At 35.2% G+C, this 23,330-nt stretch overlaps 1 protein-coding gene across 4 annotated transcripts in view; it reads left to right on the forward strand.

Annotated features, from left to right (window-relative positions):
* The window catches only part of elavl2 (ELAV like neuron-specific RNA binding protein 2), a 61,446-nt gene extending 38,364 nt beyond the window's left edge, over nt 1–23,082 (forward strand). For 3 of the 4 annotated variants that reach the window (XM_030162684.1, XM_030162686.1, XM_030162683.1), the window contains 4 exons: nt 1,893–2,046; nt 7,725–7,950; nt 12,743–12,781; nt 21,768–23,082. In XM_030162684.1, coding sequence (XP_030018544.1) covers nt 1,893–2,046; nt 7,725–7,950; nt 12,743–12,781; nt 21,768–22,098 — 750 coding nt within the window. In that variant the 3' untranslated portion in view covers nt 22,099–23,082. The remainder of the gene's footprint in view (nt 1–1,892; nt 2,047–7,724; nt 7,951–12,742; nt 12,782–21,767) is intronic. The other variant, XM_030162685.1, reaches the window with a different exon arrangement.
* Nucleotides 23,083–23,330: the final 248 nt, after the last annotated feature.

Here is a 23,330-nt window from a genome sequence, read left to right on the forward strand (position 1 = left end):
GCTGGGGCTAAATTATCCTTTGCAAAAATTTACAAGTAAGATGTATGGTTTTAGAATGGATTTTTATTGTGTTTTATGTATATTTTTAGTGTTGATGTGTGGCTGTGATTTCTATTTTATGTAATTCTGCTACTGCTGTCTTGGCCAGGACACTCTTGAAAAAGAGAATTTTAATCTGAAGATTCTGAAATTCTGAAGATTTTTTTCCTGGTTAAGTAAACGTTAAATAAATAAAAATGACACGAAAACTAATTTTATACAATAAACTCTGTCCATTAAAATGCTAGAACATTTTTTTTTGTTTTGTAGCAGTTAAAGAAGTGTTGCTATTGTGTATAAGCAGAATATACTACTTTTTAGAGCTGCAGCGATCCATTATTTATGTAATCGATTAATGTATTAGTTATTTTCTTTGATTAAACGATTTGAAACAGCAAAAAAATTGTAAAAATGTGAAAAAGACATGTTTGAAAATGACAAATAACTTGTCTTTTATTCCATAACTAGCTGAAACAACCACAAAACATATACCCTTTGTAGTAAGTAAAAGGTTATAGGAAAGTATCTATATAGAACAAACAAGTGGTGCCAAGCACAGCAAACCCAGCCCCTCACACATATTGTAGCTTATTTTGGCATCGATCCAGCGGATGTCATCATGTCTCTGCGTGTGCTGATGTCAGCATATTAATTGTCTCTATATATGTGCCAAGTTTGAAGTAAACTGAAACAAAATGTATGTTTTTATAGACATGTGAAATTTCTCCCATTGTATGTAAATGGCAGAAAACAGATTTTAAAAAATTTATAAAAACTTGGACCTGCTTTTCCCAAAATGTAACCTCATCTATTGTGGGTCACGGGCAATCTATAAACTCAATTTGGTATGAATTCAGCCAAAAGTTTTGCTGCTACAGACATGGGAATTTTTGCCCATTATAAGTAAATGGGGGCTAAAAATAAATAAATGTAAAATTTAACCTTTGACCTACTTTTCCCAAAATGTAATCAGATCTATTCTGGGCAATCTATAAAGTCAATTTGGTATGAATTCAACCAGTAGTTTTGCTGCAAAGAAACAAACTGAACCAAAAACAGTACCCCTTGCCTCCCCTTTTGGGGGACGGGGTAATAACAGTATTTAAGTATATAAACAGCAAACAAGTCAAATGACATCTATAAACAGTACAAACTGCAGTCTTCTACACATATGTATCCATGTTACTGACAAGTTAAAATGGAACTAATACACAACTTTATGTTGATCCTGGCATCATGTGCATCACAATAAGCGTACATGTGAAACAACAGTGGAACCAATGTTTAGCAGCAGCAAAACTAAGGAAACGAAGCTTCAATTCAGGAAAATTGTAATCAAATGTTTTTTTTTATTGATTAATCATTTCATCTTTACAAGCAAGCAAGGTGTCATACTAAATATGACCATTTGTACACATTCAAAAGGAATTCAGAAATAAAGCTCTGATTTCAATAACCTTCAAATAAAGGCCTGGGTCACTGCAGCCAAGTAGAATAGATCAGAATAGAATAAAGTACATCAGATCAGAATAGAATAGCTTTTATTGTCATTGTGTGTACAATAAAATGAGGGCAACTCCAGTCAGTTCAGCAGTATTTACAAACACCAGTGCTACAAAAATAAGAATAGAGCAAATGTAATATTACAACATCTAAAAATAAAATAAGAAAATATAATAGCAATTTACAATTTAATAAAGTAACATAAGAATAGAGCTAAGTAGAATAGAAACTAAACTGGATAAAATCTGAAAAAAAGGCCTGGGTCACTGTTTGAGGAAATGCTGTACATGTGTGAAGCATCAGTGGATGAATGCACTAACATGATGCTAATGTAAACTCTGCACCTGTAGGTTTCCTATGCGCGTCCAAGCTCCGCCTCCATCCGGGATGCAAATTTGTATGTCAGCGGTTTGCCGAAAACCATGACCCAGAAAGAGCTGGAGCAACTGTTCTCTCAGTATGGACGCATCATTACCTCACGTATCCTGGTGGACCAGGTGACCGGTAAGTACAACAGCACAGCCTTTTCACATTATTCTGAGCCAAACGACAAAGACAGACGGAAGAAAGGCTGGTATGAGGTACCCAAAAATGCAATTTCAGTCTAGAGGTGTTCATAAATATGCAGAGATGGAGAGAATATAAAATGGGTGTAAAGTAGCAGGAGTCAACGCTTCATAATTTCCTTTCTCCTCCAATCTGCCTTGTGTCTGCACGTACCGTCTCTCCTCCATTCTCTTTCCATCCCAAAGGTGTACATGTAATGCTTGTTTGATGGCAAGAAATGAAATGCATTTAGAACAGTTATATTCTCTATTTCTCAACTGTCATGTGGAAGCCGAACTCTTATGAAACACTAATATACAGAATCTTTCACTGGGACATTTCCCAACGGCCCCTTGTGCTGTTGAAACTCGGAATATTCCTCCAGGCATGCGTTATAGGAATGCTTGTCTTTATTTTGCAAACACAACACTGCTTGTTCCTGGAGAATTCATTTCGGGGTTCCCTTTTATTTACACTCCTTGCACTCACCAGAATTTAAAGCAGGGGCTGCAAACCTGCTGTCGGAAATGAACATTAAAACAAAGGGGTGAAAGCCAGACAGATGCAGGATACTTGTGTATTACCGCTCTGAAATTGGACTTACAGGACAGACACGAGTTTTACTGTTCGCACAAAATGTAGACTAGAAAACCAAGAGAATGTGGTTTTACTGGGGGAAAAAGCAAACAATAAACTGACCATTAAAATGCTAGGACTTTGCACAGTATAGTACTTTTTAGAGCTGCAGCGACCCATAATTTATGTAATTGATTAATCTATCAATTATTTTCTTTGATTTAAACAATTTGAATGGTCGAATAAAGTAGTAAAAATGTCAGGAAGACATGTCTGAAAATGACAAATGACTTAAAAATGATAGCGATTTGTTTAAAATACTATTAGCAGCCTGTACAAAGGCTATTACCAAGAAATGGTGCAGATTAGAACCACCTACAACTAACGACTGGCTACAGATTGTGAATGGAATATTTGAGACAGAGACTCTGACCCATAGATTGAGGACTCGAGAAGAACAGTGTCATGATAAATGGAAGAAATAGACAATTTTCATTTCAACGTTCCATTACTAAAGACAATTGTTAGTCACAAAGGTTTTTTATGGTTAATGTATCCCAAATGTCCCCTATGTTTGTATAGTACAGAATTCAAACAATAAAAAAAGAAAATGACTGAACAACTTGTCTTTTATTCCAGAACCAGCTGTCACAACAACCACAAAAAGTATAAAAGTAAAAGGATATACAAAATATCTATATAGAAATAACAATAACAGTATATAGAAAAATATCTATTACATAAACAACAAACAAGTCAAATGACATTAACAAACAATATGTGCATTACAGTGTTCAACACATTTACTATTTTACTATTCTTTTACACTATAATGTAAAAAAAAAAAAAGCTACCAGTAGTCCCAATCGTAAAATTTATGTGATGGTTTTAAAGATCAGTCCAGACCACAAATGTCAAACATACGGCCAAAGAGTCCAATCCCACCCATGAAATGCAAAAATTACACTGAAAATATCAACAATCAATGGTGTTACAATCAGTTTACTTTATATGATACAGACCAGTAAAATACTAACACAATAACCTATACATGACAACTACAAGCTTTTCGCTTTGCTTTAGTGCAAAAAAAGTAAAATCAAATGAAGCCGTTTACATTTACAAACTATCCTTTAACAAAAAATGTGAATAACCTGAACAAATATGAACACCGTGGAATGTCTTAATAGAATTGAATGTAATTGGACCAATATTCTGTCTGATAGTAAAGGTTTTGTGCTTTTGTAGATCCGATTTGTAATGCACATGTATAAAATATTTTTTAAAGGTTGAGTTGTCATAATTTATAGGCTATTGTGTTATTATTTTACTGGTCCAGCCCATTCTAGATCACATTGGCTTGTATGTGGCCCATGAACTAAAGTAAGTTTGACACTGATTTTAGATAAACAAAGGAGCTTAAAGGCAACACATAACAGAATGAGAAGGAAAATACACGACTAAAACAATAAATGTTACATTATTTCTAATTAAATTCTATTGTCTTCCTTTTTAACACTCTTGCAATGTTGACGTTTTGTTTCTATTTTTATATTCTAACTTGTTTTATTTATTAGATTTTATTGTTTCTTAATGCTTTTATCAATTTTATGCATTGTGCTTTTATTCCTCTGTACAGCACTTTGGTCGACTGTGGTTGTTTTTAAAGTGTTTTATAAATAAAGTTGGTGTTGGAGTGGAATTTCCCATATCAGCAGCGGTTCATGTCAGACTTGGCTTTATTGTCATTCGATCAATGGTAGATGATGGAACGAATTATACTTATCAAGGTCTTGGTTTTGCAGCATAAGAAAGATAGGAGTATAAAATATATAAAAAGTAAAGGGGGTTGAATAAAAACTACCTTAAAATATGCCAAAAAAAAAGAAAAATACTGAATTCATCTCTTCTTGTTGGTGACGTCCGTGCACACTCTTATATTTTGGTTGTTTCCTTCTGATGATGGGAAAGCTTCAGTTGGTCATGGAATTTCCTCCTTATATTTATATTTATTGTCTTGTTTTTGGTGCTTCTTGTCTTGATATGAAGTGTTTTTGTGCAGTTTTTCTTGCTGTGTTTCTGGGTGTGAATGGAATTTGGTTTTGGATCCGGGTTCGTTTTCACAGCTGATCTTTTAGACATTAGAGCAAGTAGAAGAAATGTCTGTTGGCTTATGTAGAAGATGAATTCTGGTTTTGTGGCACTTTGGATTATTTTTGTTCACTACATGTTAAACTGGATAGATTGACATCAGGAGTGGAAGAAAAAATCAGTTAACCTTAGTCCTTTCTTTTTTTTTAAATTCCATGATGGATTCTCTGGATAGGCCAGTAAATACTGATATCTGCTAATATTGGCAACTGAATCTGTCATGTTTTATTTTATTTTAACCTTTATTTTACCAGGAAGTCCTTTGAAACAATAATAAACACTAACTATTTATATTAAAGGTTTTATCATAAATTTGTATGATGTAATGAGTTCTGTCAAATATTTTTTAAAGGTTTTCAGCCCTTTATGAGTATTTTATTTTTACATTTTTAATAAAGATTTCTTAAAGGGCAGGGATATATACCCACAAAAGCGATGTTAAAAAAAAAAAACTAAATCTAAATTGGTATTGGCGTCAACAATTGGCTAGAAAGTTTTTAAGTATTCGTATCAGACAAGAATGTTCTTGAACGGATTCATTTTGATCCTTTGTTTATAGATGAGGTGAATAGTTCTTACCGTTTCTATCCAGTAGAGTTTAATAGTGAGTCACTGTTATTTAACAATGTGTGTTCTGTTATAATGTTAATATCAGCCTTCAGAGAAATACTCTGAAATTCAATATTTCAACCTTGGTATGTTACTGGAGGACATAAGAGTTTTGTGGGAGGTTTTTTATTATGTAGAAAATCAAGGTCAATGAAGTTACCATATTTGGTTTCGTGTCCATATGTAGCAAAAAAGAAATCCAAGAAGTTTCTTTATAAAAAATATAAGAAAAACACATGTAAGATGAAAGGAACATGTATTGTAGAACATTAGACCAACATTAGTGCTGATCCAGACACCTGTCCACATCCACATTATCCTTTTGAACATCGTTCCTTACATTAGTACCATTACTTCAACAAACAAACAAACAAAAAGCAGTTCTACAAAAAACTCAACCAGGCCCATGACTTCAGACCAACAGGAAGTCAGCCATTTTGAATTTTGTCACTATTTTTTTGTCATTCACCAAACAGATGAACTCCTAGAGATTTAATATATAGTCGGTTTTGCATATTATCGATATCCTACTTGATACTATGTGCATCATGTAATTGTTTTTAGTTTAATGTTTTTATCTTTATCATGAATCCTAAAATTTTTATTTAAAACTTAGTTCTTTGTCTCATTTTTTAAAGTTGTTTTACTCTTGGCTCTGCCTTCCCTTTGTGTAAAAGTACATAAATATTATTGCTGTATTCAGGTCTACTGCTTGATGCTGATATTTGTTTTTTTAATTGTGCAGCACATTATATTTCCTTCTGGAATGAAATGTGTGTTTATAGATTTAGTTATGCTTTCATGTCAGATCTGTAGTTTAATAAATGACATTGAATGGAAACATACTATGTCTAGTTAATAATATATTTTGCAGAAAATGTCAGTTTTCTTTGTTTTGATAGAATAACCTTTGAATTTACTCTGAGCTGTAATGAACATCTACATGATCAGTGAATTAAATATAGAAAAATACCAGAAAAATTCAGCAGATAAGATAATAAATGGTGACAAATGACTCAAGAAAGGTTAGATGTAGAGAAAAATGATCTACATTTTAGATCGAGAAAATGATGAAAAAACACTTTCATCTGAAGTCAATCATATTTTCTTAATATAATAGGTTTTTTTTTTTAGATTTTTTAATACAGCACAGTTTTGTCATCTTATTTTACTCCCATAAAGCTGTGAGAAATTCAATTATGATGTAAAATCAACCCTCCATGTTTATTTTGCTGAGCTTTAATGAATACATGATCAGTGAATTAAATAAGGAAATATACACTCAACAAAAATATAAACGCACCACTTTTGTTTTTGCTCCCATTTGTCATGAGCTGAACTCAGAGATCTAAAACTTTTTCTGTGTACACACAAGGTTTATTTCTCTCAAATATTGTTCACAAATCTGTCTAAATTTGTGTTAGTGAACACTTCTTTGCTGAGATAATCCATCCACCTCACAGGTGTGGCATATCAAGATGCTGATTAGACAGCAGGATTTTTGCACAGGTGTGCCTTAGGCTGGCCACAATAAAAGGCCACTCCAAAATGTGCAGTTTTATCACACAGCACAATACCACAGATGTCACAAGTTTTGAGGGAATATGCAATTGGCATGCTGACTTCAGGAATGTCCACCAGAGCTTTTGCCTGTGAATTGAATGTTCATTTCTCTACCATAAGCCATCTCCAAAGCTGTTTCAGAGAATTCATGAAGAAGACTGTGCGAGGAAAATGGTGGTCACACCAAATACTGACTGGTTTTCTGACCCCCCTGGACCACCCAATACAGTAAAAGTGCACATTTTAGAGTGGCCTTTTATTGTGGCCAGCCTAAGTCACACCTGTGCAATAATCCTGCTGTCTAATCAGCATCTTGATATGCCACACCTGTGAGGTGGATGGATTATCTCAGCAAAGGACAAAGGAGAAGTGCTCACTAACACAGATTTAGACAAATTTATGAACGATATTTGAGAGAAATAGGCCTTTTGTGTACATAGAAAAAGTTTTAGATTTTTGAGTTCAGCTCATGAAAAATGGGAGCAAAAACAAAAGTGGTGCGTTTATATTTTTGTTGAGTGTACAAGAAAAAAATGCAGAATATAGATATTATAATAAATGGTGATAAATCATGTGGGAAAGACAAATAAATCCTTTGTAAGTTGTGACAGACATAGTAGTGTGTGTTTACGGGTTAACCTGCCCTGGAACAGATTTAACTCCTCTAGTGTAAATGTCATGTGTGGGTGAATTCCACCACCGTCTAAACCATAAACCTGTCGGTGTCTCGTCACCAGGTGTCTCCAGAGGCGTCGGCTTCATCCGCTTTGACCGGCGAGTCGAGGCCGAGGAAGCCATCAAGGGTCTGAACTGCCAGAAACCACCTGGCGCCACCGAACCCATCACGGTCAAGTTCGCCAACAACCCGAGCCAGAAGACGAGCCAGGCCCTGCTGTCCCAGCTGTATCAGTCACCCAATCGAAGGTACCCAGGACCCCTCGCACAGCAGGCACAGCGCTTCAGGTAACAGGGGCACACCAAAATAATCAGAGCTACGCTGTGCTAATACTGCTAGTGATGGTCCATCTGGAAAACCACCAAACATACAGCTCCTGGGCCAAAATCGGCCCACCAAAGGGTCCAGGTCCCCCCCCATGAAATGCAAAAACTGAAGATGCAAACAATCAAGGATGTCAAAATCATTTCAGTTCAGGGGCCACATTCAGCCCAATTTGATCTCACTGGGATTAGAATAGTAAAATACTATCATAATAATCATCACTGTCGGGTGGAAACCTCTTATGTCCAAAACAACTACTCTTCAGGAACCTGGAAAAATGATGTAGATTCTAAATAAATCAACAGAGTTAAGAGATGTAGTCACAAGACATTTTCAACACTTACCATTGGTTAAATATTTCTAAAACCATCAGGCCAACGTGAAGACTGACCAATAGAATCGTTTTATGACCAAAAATGGACTTACGAAGTTTCCACCCAACAGCGACAATATCATATATTATATACTACATTTACTTTGCTTTCCAAAGTTTTAAAAACATTTTAAACTTGTTAAAAAAAAATTTTAAAAAAGGAAAATAAAATATTGTTTCAAGCATGAAATCAATCTTTTGTGGACTAAAATATAATCCAAACAATTATTTTTAACTTGAAAAAAATAACAAAAGTGACATAAAAACACATTCATTTTAACGCATCATTTTTGACCTATTTATGAAAGCATGGAGGGTCCAAACGCTCATGCATCTAAGGGTTAAACTCAAATGAGGAAAAAAATTTTAAAAACCGAAACTGCTGTCAAGACAGATGACTTGTCTTCTAAAATGCAGGCTAATAGAAGTATATGTCAGAAAAACAGAATAATGAAAACTGCAATTTAGTCTTTGTTTTAGTGTAAAAATGTAAAATCACATGAAAATGTTGACTCTTACAAACTGTCCTTTCACAAAAATATGAGTAACTTGAACAAATATTAACAACCTGAAATTTCTTAAGAGAAATAAGTGTAATTTTAACAATAGTCTGCTGGGTATTAAATGTTTTGTGTCTTTGTAGAGCCATTGTGATCTGCAAGCTGTAATGTGCATGTTGTGTTTTGGGTCAAATTGTGATAATTGCATTAAATTAATCAGCAGTATTAGGAGAGTAAACGATGCAAATGATAAACTGAGGCATAATAATGTGAAAATTAAACTTTTTCTTAAGAAATTTTGGGTTGTTCACATTTTTTAAAGGAGACTTTGTAGATGTAAACCTTTTCATACTCAAATTTACCTTTTTTCACTGTTATTTTAGTGGAATGGCCCACTTGCAATCACATGGGGTTGAATGTGGAACCTGAGCCCAAATGAGTTTGACATCTGTGCTCTAAGGTCTTTTCAATCATCATCTAAATGGTCCCACAGCAGTATTATCAACGTATTCTGTGTTGGAGCTCATCAATACTCTGGACAGAATAACTCATCCCCATTTCCACATCTTAAACTTTGTTGTGTTCCTCCTGTTGCAGATTTAAGCCACTGACACATTTTAAACAGATTTTGGCAAATATGGAAATGAGATGAGCAATACTCTGATTACTTCATGGGTGGTTTTGTAGTTGGTGGAATAATCCCATTAAGGCCACCGCTTCCAATCTGTTGTGCTAATGTTTAAAAAAGAAAACACATTATTTTCATACAAATGCTGCCATTTCAACCCAACATTATTTATGTACTGTGTGGAGAGCAGCTGCCATACTGTTTTGGCAGCTTTGGTTGTGAGATATTGAAGTTAAAATGACAAAGGTGCAGGAGTTTTGCACGAGGTCTTAAGTCTTGAATTTACAAATCTGCATTTAATATCTTAAAGTCTTTAAAAGGTATTAAATTTGATATGGAATGTCTTCAGTTATGTTGCCATAAACTTGTTCTCTGTATTGTGTTTAAATGTCCAAACTGTGAAGAAAGTAACGTTAGTCGACTCAGTTCCACCGACAATTTATACTGAAATTAGGAACCAGTTATCGTTAACTTCGCAGCATCTGGTGAGAAATGACTCAAAACAGTGGGAATCAAGATGTTAGAGTAAATAAATACATTTTCCTAAATTCTAGGAGTCACAAATTTTTGCCGGTATAGCTGTGAAATGGGCATTAAATTCTGTACTAAGTCTTAAAAAGTCTTGCATTTATCCTGTAGGAACCCTGAGTACACATCTGGAACACCACATTTCTGAAGACACTGGTGCTCATTTGCGTCTAAACCAGTGTTTTATTGAACGTCTTCTGCTAACGATGAACATGTCATTTATCCAGAAAAAGTGAAAACCAGCCATAGTCACTGTAAACTTTTTTCTAAATTGGATTCTGAGTCATGCAGGGTTCCCATGGGGTCTTAAAAAGTCTCAAAAGTCTTGAATTTACAAATCAGCATTTAACACTTTTTTAAAAATGTCTTTAAAATGTATTAAATTTAATATGACAGGTCTGCAGTTATTTTGCCATAAACCTGTTGGATGTGTTGAGTTTAAATGTGTCTGTTTAATGTCCAAACTGCAATGAAAGTAATATTAGTCGACTCAATTCCACTTGTTCCAACTTGATAATTTATATTGAAATTAGAAACCAAGTGTCGAAATGTCTCGGAACAGTGCAAATCAAGACGTTGGAATAAATAAATACATTTTCCTAAATTCTAGGAGTCATCAATTTTTGCCAGTATGGCCATGACATAGGCTGCAAAATTGGCATTAAATTCTGTTCGAACTAGTGTTAAAAAGGTCTTAAATTTAACTTGTGGAAACCTGTAGGAACCCCAAGTACACATCTGGATCCACGGTGCTTGTGCAGGTCTTGAAAGTCTTAAAAAGTATGGAATTTTGAAATGCAGTTTTCCAGACCTTTAAGTCTGGAATTTTGTGTGAAAGTCTTGATAAACTATGGGAGACAGTTTCTGTCATAGTTGAATTTTAGAGAATGTTCAAAGTCACATAATCCTGTAAGATAAGAAATATATGAGGAAAACAAATTTAAAAAAAAAAAACTAGATTTGATTTCACTAACCGGTCGGTACTGGAATGATTCTATTCAGACTTGTGTGTGTGATATTCATGCACTTAAGTGATTTTCATATGTTTTGAAAATGTTTCTCTCAGTGAAACATAATTCACTGCGAGTTATGAATCTATTCATTCAAACATTCATTAAAATGAACTTTACTGCTTCACATAACAGGTACAGCTTCAACCAAAATAGTACATAAAGTCAAGGTCTTGGGGAAAAATGGCAGTTTTGAAAAAGTCCGGATTTATTTATTTGGATAAAGAGCAAACACCTGTAGAACAGTGTTTCCCAACCACTGTGCCGTGGCACATAAGTGTGCCGTGGAAGATTATCCAATTTCACCTGATTGGTACTCTAATGCCGTGTTCCCACTGTGTGGTACCGGCTTGACTCGACTCGTCTCGGCCTTTTTGCGTTTCCATCACAAAAAGGACCTGAAATCTGGTACCCGGTACTAGTTTTTTGGTATCACCTCCGCCGAGGTTCCAAGCGATACTAAACCGTAATGTATAACGCTGCAGACCACTGATTGGTCAGACAGTTTTCTCTGTGACCCGCCGTTTTAAAAAAAACAGATGCGGAAGTGGACAGTAAATATAGCGGTACATTAATCCACATGATAACAGCCCAAAACTACAGCCTGGTCGGTTGAGGAGATTCAGTCTTTGGTGGCCGACGTAAAAATTCAGATGAGACAACATGCAACGAGCGAGTTTTCAGCAACTCTCTGAACAGACGACATGGAAATAACGCGCCGCATTGCTATGACGTCCAGGTACTGTAAAGTCAGTTGTATCCTGTAATGGAAACGGTCTCCAGGAATACGGAGTCGAGCTGGTTCCACGTAGTGGAAATGCGGCATAAGTGAGCAGTGTGATATAGATATGTACGACTGCACGTGCCAATGATCAACTCTACAACTGTAGTCTCCTGTTTCCTTTGCAAAGTGAAAAAAGTGAAAGTGAACCGCCCCCGATGCGGTGGGTTCTCTTGAAAAAGCCCCCCTCACTAGTGATGCACGGATCGGGTTTTGGGGGGGGGGGGGGTTATGCCTCTGTTATACTACGACGGACCACAATCTATAAGCCAGGGGGTCCCTCCGAAGGGTTGCTGACAAACCCCTGTCAGCTTTCTCATTCCAGGACTAGATTAGTATTATATCTCAATAAACATAGTACTTTTTGTTGACATTGTTTGGTGGAGTGCCTTGAGATGTTTCTAATGTAAAATATGTGCCATGGCTCAAAAAGGTTGGGAAACACTGCTGTAGAGCACCACCTTTCTGAAGACGCTGTTATTCATTTGCGTCTAAACCAGTGTTTTATTTAACGTCTTCTGATAACGATTAACGTGTCATTTATCTAGAAAAAGTGAAAACCAGCCATAGAATCCAGTTTAGAAAAAACAGTTTCCAGTGAATGAGTCATGGCTTGTGTCAGTGAAATGGCTTTTCTGTTTCTAAAATGTATGAAGTCAAATGTGTGAGTCATTTAAGGTGGAACTTGTGGAATTCTATCATAACATTTAGTGTCTTTTGTGGCTGTAGTTGTGCAGATGTTTTCCAACAGTTATGGTGCATAAATCCAGATCAGACCTGCCATTCTGATGTGGTTTTTGAATAATAAACTGTACTTTGCATGAAAGCGCAGAAAATCTCATAGTATTCCTCATCTCTGCCATGCTGTCAAAACATATTCATCAACATCATGAAACACTGTTTATTGATATCGACGTATTTTGTTTTTTTCTCAGGTTGGACAATCTGCTGAACATGGCCTACGGAGTTAAAAGGTAAATTGATGAATATTTTCTAGACTTCATTGTCTGTTTTAATTAATCCAGTGGGATTTTCAGTCTGGATTGAACTGATACGTTGTTCTTAGATGTTTTTTTTTTTTTTTTTCCTGTATGAGCAATAATGTGTAGGTAGAAAACTCTGCATAAGATGCTGCTGAGACAATGAGGTGGTGACCAGACACATTAACACACCCCACACACTTTAGAAACTAATATATGCACAATCCACTGAATCAGGCTGTTGGTCTAAATGGGAACTGATGATGGACAAAAGTATTGGGACACATTGAATTCAGGTGTTTCTTTTCTAACAGGGGTCTGGGATACAAAATGATAATGACAAATATCATAATATAGTTTTATATTGGGATAAATATCATTGCATTGGTTAGTTTTGTTTGAATTACAGTATCTTTAAGATGGTTTTTACTTCATTTCTCTCAACATTGATTTTCTTTTTTTTTTGTTTGTTATCCATGATTGATGTTAAATGTTCTACCTCTAAATTTGTAAAATATTTTTCATGCTTTGACTGTAAATAATTTTCTACCACAACTAATAATCTAATTTCTTCACCTCTCCCATTAAACTTGAAGGAAATATTGATGCTTCTAAACTATATGGACAAAAGTATTGGGACACATTATGTCTACAGCTGTAAGATGTGCTGTTGATGCTCATTTAAGATATAAACATCAATATTTCCTTAAGTTTAATGGGAAATTTTTCTTCCTATGTGAGATGTGAAGAAAGTAGATGGTTAGGTGTGATAGAAAATTATTTACAATCAGAGCATGTACAATATTTTACAGTTTTTGAGGTAGAACATTCAAAATCATACATATGGATTAAAAAAAAACTTAAATCAATGTTGAGAGAAATTAAGTAAAAACCATCTCTGAGGCATTTTGGAAGCAAAGATAACAATTTAAACAAAACTACCCAATGTAATGATATTTACCGTACAGTCTTCTTCCGCTTATCTGAGTCCGGGTCGCAGGGGCAGCAGCCTCAGCAGAGGAGACCAGACAGACAACGTTCTCCTCAGCCACTTCCACCAGCTCCTCCAGGGGAATCCGGAGGCATTCCCAGGCCAGCCCAGAGACATAATCCCTCCAGGCTGTCCTGAACCACCTTAGCTGGCTTCTCTGGATGTGGAGGAGCAGCGGCGCTACTGAGTCCCTACTAGATGTTTCAGCTCCTCCCCCTATCGCTAAGGCTGAGTCCAGCCACCCTGCAGAGGAAACTCATTTCAGCTGCTTGTACTCGTTAACTCATTTTTTTGGTCATTATCCAGAGCTCATGACCATAGGTGAGGGTCGGAACATAGATCGACTGGTAAATTGAGAGCTTCAGCAATGATATTTATCCTAATACAAATCTTTATAATGACATTTGTCATTATTGCTTTGTATCACACACCCCTGTTAGAAAAGAAACACCTGATATCAACCTGTCTCAATACTTTTGTCCATGTAGTGCACAGGTGTCAAACATGTGGCCCGGGAGCCAAATCTGGCTCACCAAAGGGTCCATTCTGGCCTGTAGGGTGAATTACACTGAAGATATTAACAATCAATGGCGTGAAAATCATTTTAATACAGGTTCCACATTCAGAACAAATAAATCTCAATTGGATCAGACCAGTAAAATATTATCACAGTAACCTATAAATAATGAAAACTGAAGATTTTATCTTTGTTTTGGTGAAAAAAAGTAAAATTACAAGCAAATGTTAACATTAATAAGCTATCCTTTTACAAAAAATGTGAATAACCTGAACAAATATGAACACCCTGAAATGTCTTAAGAGAAGTACATGCAATTGTACCAATATTCTGCCTGTTACTAAATGCTTTGTGTATTTGTAATTGTAATGTAAGTTGTAATGCACATATGTAAATGATAAACTGAGGCAGAATATTGTTAAAATTGCACTTGTTTTTCTTAAGACATTTCAAGTTGTTCACATTTTTCAGATTTTAAGGAAGCGTTGTAGATGTAAACATTATCATAATGTAATTTAACTTTTTTCACTGTTATGTCACTGGTCCAGCCCACTGGAGATCATATTGGGGTGAATGTGGCCCCTGAACTAAAATGAGTTTGACACCCCTGGTGTAGTGTATTTAACATTATGTACAAGAGGGAAAATGGAGAAAAAAAAAAAAAAAACATGATGGAAACTCAGGTATCTGCTCAGTTGGTCTGTTTATTTGTAACATTAACCCGTCTTTAGAGCGTGTTTTCCCCTTTAAACTTAAACGTGTTGAAGCTTTTCCTTAATTTCAGTGCATCAGTGATGCAGCGAAGTGCTTTAATCTTGACATAATGTCACAACATGTCTAGATTAAAGCTGTGTCGACACTGCTTGTCTACATAACAAAGGACAGAATCCTACAATCCCTTACTTGCTATTGCACTAAATTGCATACTTGTATTTGGAGCTGCGTACTCTTACCTTGATCTATTATGGACAGCCCTGTCCCGTCTTAAACTCTGTTGCGTCAGACGCCTTTCAGGATTCTCCAGGATACTAGTTTGTCTAAGTTGAGTTTTTTAAGAATCCCTTCCTCCAGTGTGATTGAAGTCCGATCCCCTGGCAGCTCAAAGGCTCGTCACCGGCGACAGTCCACTTGTGATTTGTGTTGTGGCCGTCTCGTCGGCGGACGTCTCGGGTTGACGCTGGGAGCTCACCTGTCATGGTGGATGTTCCCTGCGAGGCCAACTGGAGCAGATAATCCAGGACGACGCCCGCTGCAATAATTCATAGCCTTCACACGCACTTGGAATTCGGTTTCCTCCAACTACAAAATCACATTTACCAAAGCTCAGGCACAAAGTCGGTTAAATTCAGCACTGATGAGTAATTAACAGATTTTGTTTGGAGGAAAAAGTAGTTGTTTTTTGTGATATATCCATTTCAGAAACGTGGTACATACCCCTGTTTATTATGGGTTCATAAATAAGTTAAAACAGTTTCAAAGGTGTAATGTTAGATTTATCTTTTGCAGTTGATTAAAAAAAAATTAACCCATAAAGACCCAGTGCTGCTTTTGTCAGTTCCCAAATAAATTTTTCTCTTTTTTTATACTTTAAGTGATTAATCACAATTTACTCTATTATGCTCTGTATTTTACATTTTTTAAATGAAAATCAGGTATTTTCCTATATTTAATTCACTGATTTTGTAGATATTAATTAAAGCTCAGATTAGGGGGTTATTGTATCCGAAACAGAAAACTGAAGAAAAAGATCAATTTTTCTACAAAATATATCATTAATTGAACATAAATTAAACATCTCCATGCACTGTCATTGATTCAAATCCATTGGTTTTACTGGTGAATCAGTGTTGTAGAAGATGACGGTGTTTCCACGTTCACTTCTAATCGTCCAAATGAAATGATGAAAAGATGACAAGCTGCATTTTACACCAATTATTTACATGTATTCATAGGATCATTGGATCAACAGGTATTAAGAAGTTTAGATCCGTGAATAATTTTGGTCGCCCGTGGATGTTTGGGTCTTTATGGGTTAAATTAACCTTTATTTAACCGCGTCAGTCCCATCGAGATGAGGGATCTGGCCAAGACAGTAGCAATACAGTCACATCATTACAGTTTTACAATAATAAAAGCTTTTGCAAACAGAAAAAAACTTGTACAATCAGTGGAAACATTTACAGACCAACAGCCTTGATTCTAGAGTTTTAACACTCTTTAAAATCAAATGAATCAGTGTTTGTAAATGGAGCTCAGACTAAAGTTTGTCCCAGGCATCAGGATCTAAAAACCTAACAGATTTTTTTTTTTTTTTTCCCTAATTCAGTCTTTATCTTTGGAACAAATGGTTTCAAAGTGTTCATTGAACAGAGATTGTACCTGCTATGATTCCAGGTTTAACCCATAAAGACCCAGTGTTACTTTTGTGGCAGTTCCCAAATACATTTTTTCTCTAGATTTCACTTTTCTTAAATTATTTATCACCATTTATTATATTATCCTCAATATTTTGTGTTTTTTCAACGAAAACCATGTATTTTCCTGTTTTTAATTCACTGATCATGTAAATGTTCATAGAAGCTCAGATTAAAGTTGAGGGTTATTATATCAGAAACAGAAAACTGAAGAAAGTGACTTTTTTAGTGAATATTTAAAAACAAGTGTGTCCATCCACTGTCATTGATCCAACTCCATGGGTTTTACTGATGAATTAATGTTGTAGAAGATGAGTGTTTCCATGGTAACTACGGAGCCTTTGAACGTCCAAATGGGTCATATCTGATGACCATGAAAAGATGAATAACTGTATTTTACACCAATTATTTACATGTATTGATAGGATTAGTGAATCAACAGGTATTAAATATTTTAGGTCAGTAGATGGTTTTGGTCGCCAGCTGCCGTTTGTATCTTTGAGTCAAACATAAATACGGATCAGGATAAACTTCCTAAAATTCCCCATATCCTCCTGAGACCCAGAAAGTAATTTTTTTTTTTTTTTTTTTTTTACAATAAATAATTGTCTTGATGGAAACTGCATAATGCAACAGTGTTTCAGATACTATTTTTATTTTATTTTTTTATGGAATGTCCTTTGCAGTGGACAGTGTCTTTTTTTCTAAATAAAGCTGTGAAACTCTTGTCCCTACAGAGGACATTAAAACGTTGCTGGGTCTCTGGAGGATGCGGTAAATTTGTTTAGGACAACAGTGCTGCATTCACATTCGGACACATACAATCACAAATGAGTCGGGTCACAAAATCTTGAAGTCATCATAATCCCAATTATGTATTACACCTAGTCCATATATTGCACCTTCCCTCCAAGATACAATAAATAGAATAAATGTAATACTGTAATGTAATAGTTGATTTTAAAAAGGGTGGGAGTAATTCATTCCTTAGAGTCAAAATTTTAAAAGCATTGAAATGCATAAATAGTAAGGAAGTCTCTCCATAGTTGTTTTTTAAATTGTAGGGACTAAAGATGGAAATTAGCCTTGGCTATAATCGTATTATTGGCACATGCTGTGTTTATTAATATTTACTGTCTCTTTGGAAAAATAAAATAAAATCAACTTGAAGCTTAAAAATATATCAAAATATACCAGTGACGGAGCAGATAACAATGACCAGTTGACTTTTCTGTAGAGACTCTGTGATAAACACTGTCCAACTGGTACGTCTGTTTGACGGATGTTCACTGGTGACAGAACAGATTTATTTAGGTTCAGATGAACCTCGACCGTCCTGTCATTTATCAGAGGTTTGTGAAAGGTTTAGGTTTTCAGTGACTGAACAATCGATGTTAATTTATATCACACAGTTCATACACAGGGTCATTCAGAACCAGTTTTATTCTCCAAGTACGTAAACGCATACAAGGAAGTGTAAATTATAAATACAAGATATAATTACAAAAAACTGTAAGAAAGAAAAATAAAAACTCTATGTAAATTAGGGTGCAGTGTTAACATCTGTACAGTTACAATGCAGTTCTGGATATCAAATAAAATAAGACCGGTTATAAATACATAGACAAGAATAAAGCTTAAAAACAGTCACATATAGAACTTTAAATAAAAATGAACAGTGCAGATAAAACCATGTCCATTGCCACATGCAAAAAGAAATATTTTCAGCTCAGGCTTTAATGATGAGTGTGTTTAAAACAACCATGAAAATAACTGTTTACGTGCACTTCAATAACGGACTGAATTGTCTAAACCAGGGTTTATGGATTATTGGATTTCTATCACAGTTTGCACGTGCGTAGTCACTTTGTTTTCTAATATTTTAAATGTTTTTACACATTTGCAGATGTAAAAGAACTAAATAAATCAGATTAACCTGTATACATGCATGAAGACAGCAGAGTATTAAGGAGAAATGCAGATGTGGTAATCTGATTTGTCATGATCAGATTACCACTGTTATCTGATAAAACAGATCAGATTATTTACTATATGGACAAAAGTATTGGGACATGTTGAATTCAGATGTTTCTTTTCTAATAGGGGTCTGTGATGTGTAACAGTAATGACAATATAATATAGTTTTATATTGGGATAAATATCATTACATGGTTGGTTTTGTTTAAATTATCTTCGCTTCCAAAATGCTTCAGAGATGGTTTTTACTTAATTTCTCCCAACATTTTTTTTTTAATCCATGACCATGATTTTTAATGTTCTACCTCTGAATTTCTAACTTTTTTTCTGTCATGCTCTGACTGTAGATAATAATTTTCTACCACAACTAACCATCTACTTTCTTCACATCTCCTGTTTAACTTGAAGGAAATATTGATGTTTTTATCTCAAATCATCATGAACAGGACTGCTTACAGCTGTAGCCATAATGTCCCAATATTTTTGTCCATATTGTTTATAAATATCAGTATTTCCTTAAAGTTTAAACAAAACTAGCCAATGCAATGCAGTGAATTTACTGAAAAGTTGCATGTTACTTTGCACATTACAGTTTATTTTGCACCTTATATTTGATCCGGTTTGTCCAGATTTTCTATAGTTTATTATGTATAGTGTGTTTGCTCTTGTATTCTATTTTTGTTTGTCAAACTACTGCTGCATGACAATTTCCCAGTTTGGGATTATAATATTAATTTTTTTATTTTTCCTTAAAGTTTAATTGGAGATTTTTCTTCAAGTGAAATGTGAAGAATAATCATTTAAACCAAACTAACCAATGTAATGATATTTATCGCAATATAAAACTATATTATAACATTTGTTTTTGTTTTTTTTTGTATCCCGGAGACACCTGAATTCAGCATGTCCCAATACTTTTGTCCAAATAGTGAAAAATCTGATCTGTTTTTTCAGATAACAGCAGTAATCTGATTATGACAGATCAGATTAATTTATCAGATTTGATTTCTCTTTAATACTCCCATGTCTTTGTGCACATATGTATACCTGTTAATCTGATTTAGTTCTTTTATATCTTCAAATGTGTAAAAACTATTAAAATCGTAGAAAACAAAGTAATGTTGAAGACAAAAACGGGAAGTCTGGTTCGAACATTCATAGTGATGATTTTGTTTAACCCATAAGGACCTAGTGTCACTTTTATGTCAGTTCCCAAATGAATTTTTCTCTCTATTTAACCTTTCCTAAATAGTTTATCACCGTTTGTTATGATATTATCCTCTGAATCTTGCATTTTTTCCAATGAAAATCATCTATTTTCTTATATTTCACTGATTGATCATGTAGACGTTCATAAAAGTTCAGACTAAAGCCAAAGGTTATTATATCAAAACAGAAAAAGTGACATTTTTAGTCAAATCTCTTTATTAACTGAGCATAAACCCAGTGTTTCCGTCCACTGTCATTGATCCAACTCCTTGGGTTTTACTGGTGAATCAATGTTATAGAAGATGACTGTTTCCATGGTAACTACGGAGCCTCTGAACATCCAAATGGGTCATATCTGATGACCATGAAAGGACGACAAACTGTATTTTAAACCAATTATTTACATGTATTGATAGGATTAGTGGATCAATAGGTATTAAACGGTTTAGATCAGTAGATGGTTTTGGTCGTCAGTGGCTGTTTGGGTCTGTATGGGTTAAATATTGTCAACTCATTTGTAGATATAGTTGAATGTGTGAATAAATTAAGTTTTAGTTATGACCACACCTCTTTTTCTTTTGACCATGCAAATTGTCGCCTGTCTGGACATACCAGTCTCATTGCGGTCGGTTAAAGTGCAACTGCAGTAGTAGTTTCGGTGTTTATTATACAACATACAAATGAAAAAGTTCTAAGCAGCTGTCGGCTATTAACAATTGTTTGTTTTAACCATGAGAGGACTGTTTTGTTTCATTGTCCACCAGTTCCATGAACATTTTCTCTTAGCTAGGTGTCCGCTAGCTGATTTGCTACTTTTCTCAGTAGTGGAGGCTGTAAACCCGGATAGGTTGAGTTTACTTTAAAAAATTGTGAAAAGTGGTTGCCTTAAAAAAATTAAGTAAAGATTAATGAACTTTTTAAATACATTCAACTTAAAATCTTAGTTAAATCTAAGTTGTTTTTTTTTTTTTTGTTTTTTTTAAGTAAACTCAACTTATCCGGGCTAACAGTGAAGAGATTTAGGATGTTGAACATGAACTGTGAACTGGAACACACTGAACAACAAATATTTGAATGTTGGTCCAGTAGTTTTTGTTTTGGGGCTCTTTTTTTCTAAATCGGTCCAGCTGCTTTTTGTCACCTGGTTGAACTCCAAAAAACAGTTACATGTTCAAAACTCAGCCAAAACCCAGTAGAAAAAAAAATCATTTATTATATTATTATCCTCTGTATTTTGCAATATTTAGAGAAAATGTGGTATTTTCCTATATTTAATTCACTGATCATGTAGATGTTCATAAAAACTCAGATTAAAGTTGAGGATTATTATATTAAAAACAGAAAAAACTGAAGAAAAAGCGACTTTTTTCAACAAAATCTATCCTTAACTGAACATAAACCCAGTGTGTCCATCCACTGTCATTGATCCAACTCCATGGGTTTTCTGGTGAATCGATGTTATAGAAGATGACTGTTTCCACGGTAACTACGGAGCCTTTGAACGTCCAAATTGGTCGTATCTGATGACCATGCAAAGACGACAAACTGTATTTTACACCAATTATTTACATGGATCGATAGGATTAATGATCAACGGTTTAGAACAGCAGATGCTTTTGGTCGACGGTTGATGTTTGGGTCTTTATGGGTTAAAGTTGAAACTAACCAATGTGATATTTATCCCAATATAAAACTATATTATGTCATTAGTCGTCATTGTTTTGTGTCCCAGACCCCTGTTAGAAAACAAACGCCAGAATTCAACGTGTCCCAATACTTTTGTCCATATATGATCGTTTTATTGTGGATGTAAACAGGTTCGTTGTTTGAAATTTCATATCACATTTTGTCGTGTTCCTTTGTGTTTTGCAGCCGGTTCTCCCCCATGGCCATCGACGGGGTGACGAGCCTGGCCGGTATCAACATCCCAGGCCACGCCGGGACCGGGTGGTGCATCTTCGTGTACAACTTGGCCCCGGACGCCGACGAGAGCATCCTGTGGCAGATGTTCGGGCCGTTCGGCGCCGTCACAAACGTCAAGGTCATCCGCGACTTCAACACAAACAAGTGCAAAGGATTTGGTTTTGTCACCATGACTAACTACGACGAGGCGGCCGTGGCCATCGCCAGCTTGAACGGATACCGACTGGGCGACCGGGTCCTGCAAGTGTCGTTTAAAACCAACAAAACGCACAAAGCCTAAAACCCACCGAAATTGTTTGTGGAAAACTCATCGGAAAGTGCAAACAAAAATGGAAGCGAATCAACCGTACCTTTCTACATTAGTAAAAGCTTTGTAAATCTGTTACGAAGAAAACGATATTTAGCGTCAAACGTGAATTTTTTTTTCTTTTCATTTTTTCTTTTTTTTTTTTTTGGTTTTTTTCCTTTCATTGCTACGCTTTGAATCTCCTCGGTATACTTTAAAACAGAAAAAAAAAAAAATCCTGCAGGTTTTTGTGCCTGTGATGTTAAATTCTCTTGCTGTCTTTACAGATGGACCATGGAAAACGTTACTATAGGTTCCTGTCATTTTGTTGCTCATCTGCTTTGGAACAGTCAGTCTTGTACGGTTCTGTGTAGTGATACTTTGATTTCTTTCTTTCTTTGTATTTTTCCGTGTCCTGATTTGCCTTTAGTAGCGTCTTCAGTGGGTTAGCAAGTACTTATTTGCGGTTTTGTTGATTTGTAAGTATTCCGTTTCTTGTATTATGAGTTGGTTCTTGGTTGGCTGCATAACGTTGCTTATTGTAAACTTAACGGATAAAAGACAAAAAGAAAAAAAAAATTCTTAAAGCAGTACCTTGCCAAAGAGCTAAGAACCTCTTTGATGTGGGTTTAAAAAGCATCTATTTTTATAAAAAGAAAAATTTGGAGAAACTTTTTACTGGACCTGGAACAAAATATTTTGACTTGGATACTTTGAGAAATATCTTCATATGACACCTTGTGAGCTTTTGAACTTTACAAGAAAGTTTGCAGTGGTTGAAATTTCTGGAGAGATTTATGATGTAAAAGATACCTTTTGAGATCTTTGTATTATCTTTAGATTCTAGAATCGATGGCAGTGCTGGTTTCATTTGTAAAATCATCCGTGGGTCCTCCTGTCATTCTGGTTGTTTAGGACTAGAAAACTCGCTTTTCCCGTTGTTTGGTTTGGAAAACGGACATTTAAAAAAACACACACGGTTTCATTCGCCAAAAAGTGCATGCAAAATTATAACCGGTATCTTAAAAGGTAAATGGGGATGGAAATCAGCTGTTTGTAAAAGGAGTCCCTTCAGACGGAGCTCGTGGTGTTTTCCTGCGATACCATTCGACCGATTCTTAATATCGACCAATAATAAGGGTTTTTACATTCTTTGTACGAGAGATTGAGGACAAACCAATGACGGCAGCAGCTTAAGAAAACTAGTCTGAAGAACAGAACGGATT

This window comes from Sphaeramia orbicularis, chromosome 18 (genome assembly GCF_902148855.1).
Source record: "Sphaeramia orbicularis chromosome 18, fSphaOr1.1, whole genome shotgun sequence".
Classification (NCBI taxonomy): Eukaryota; Metazoa; Chordata; class Actinopteri; order Kurtiformes; family Apogonidae; genus Sphaeramia; species Sphaeramia orbicularis.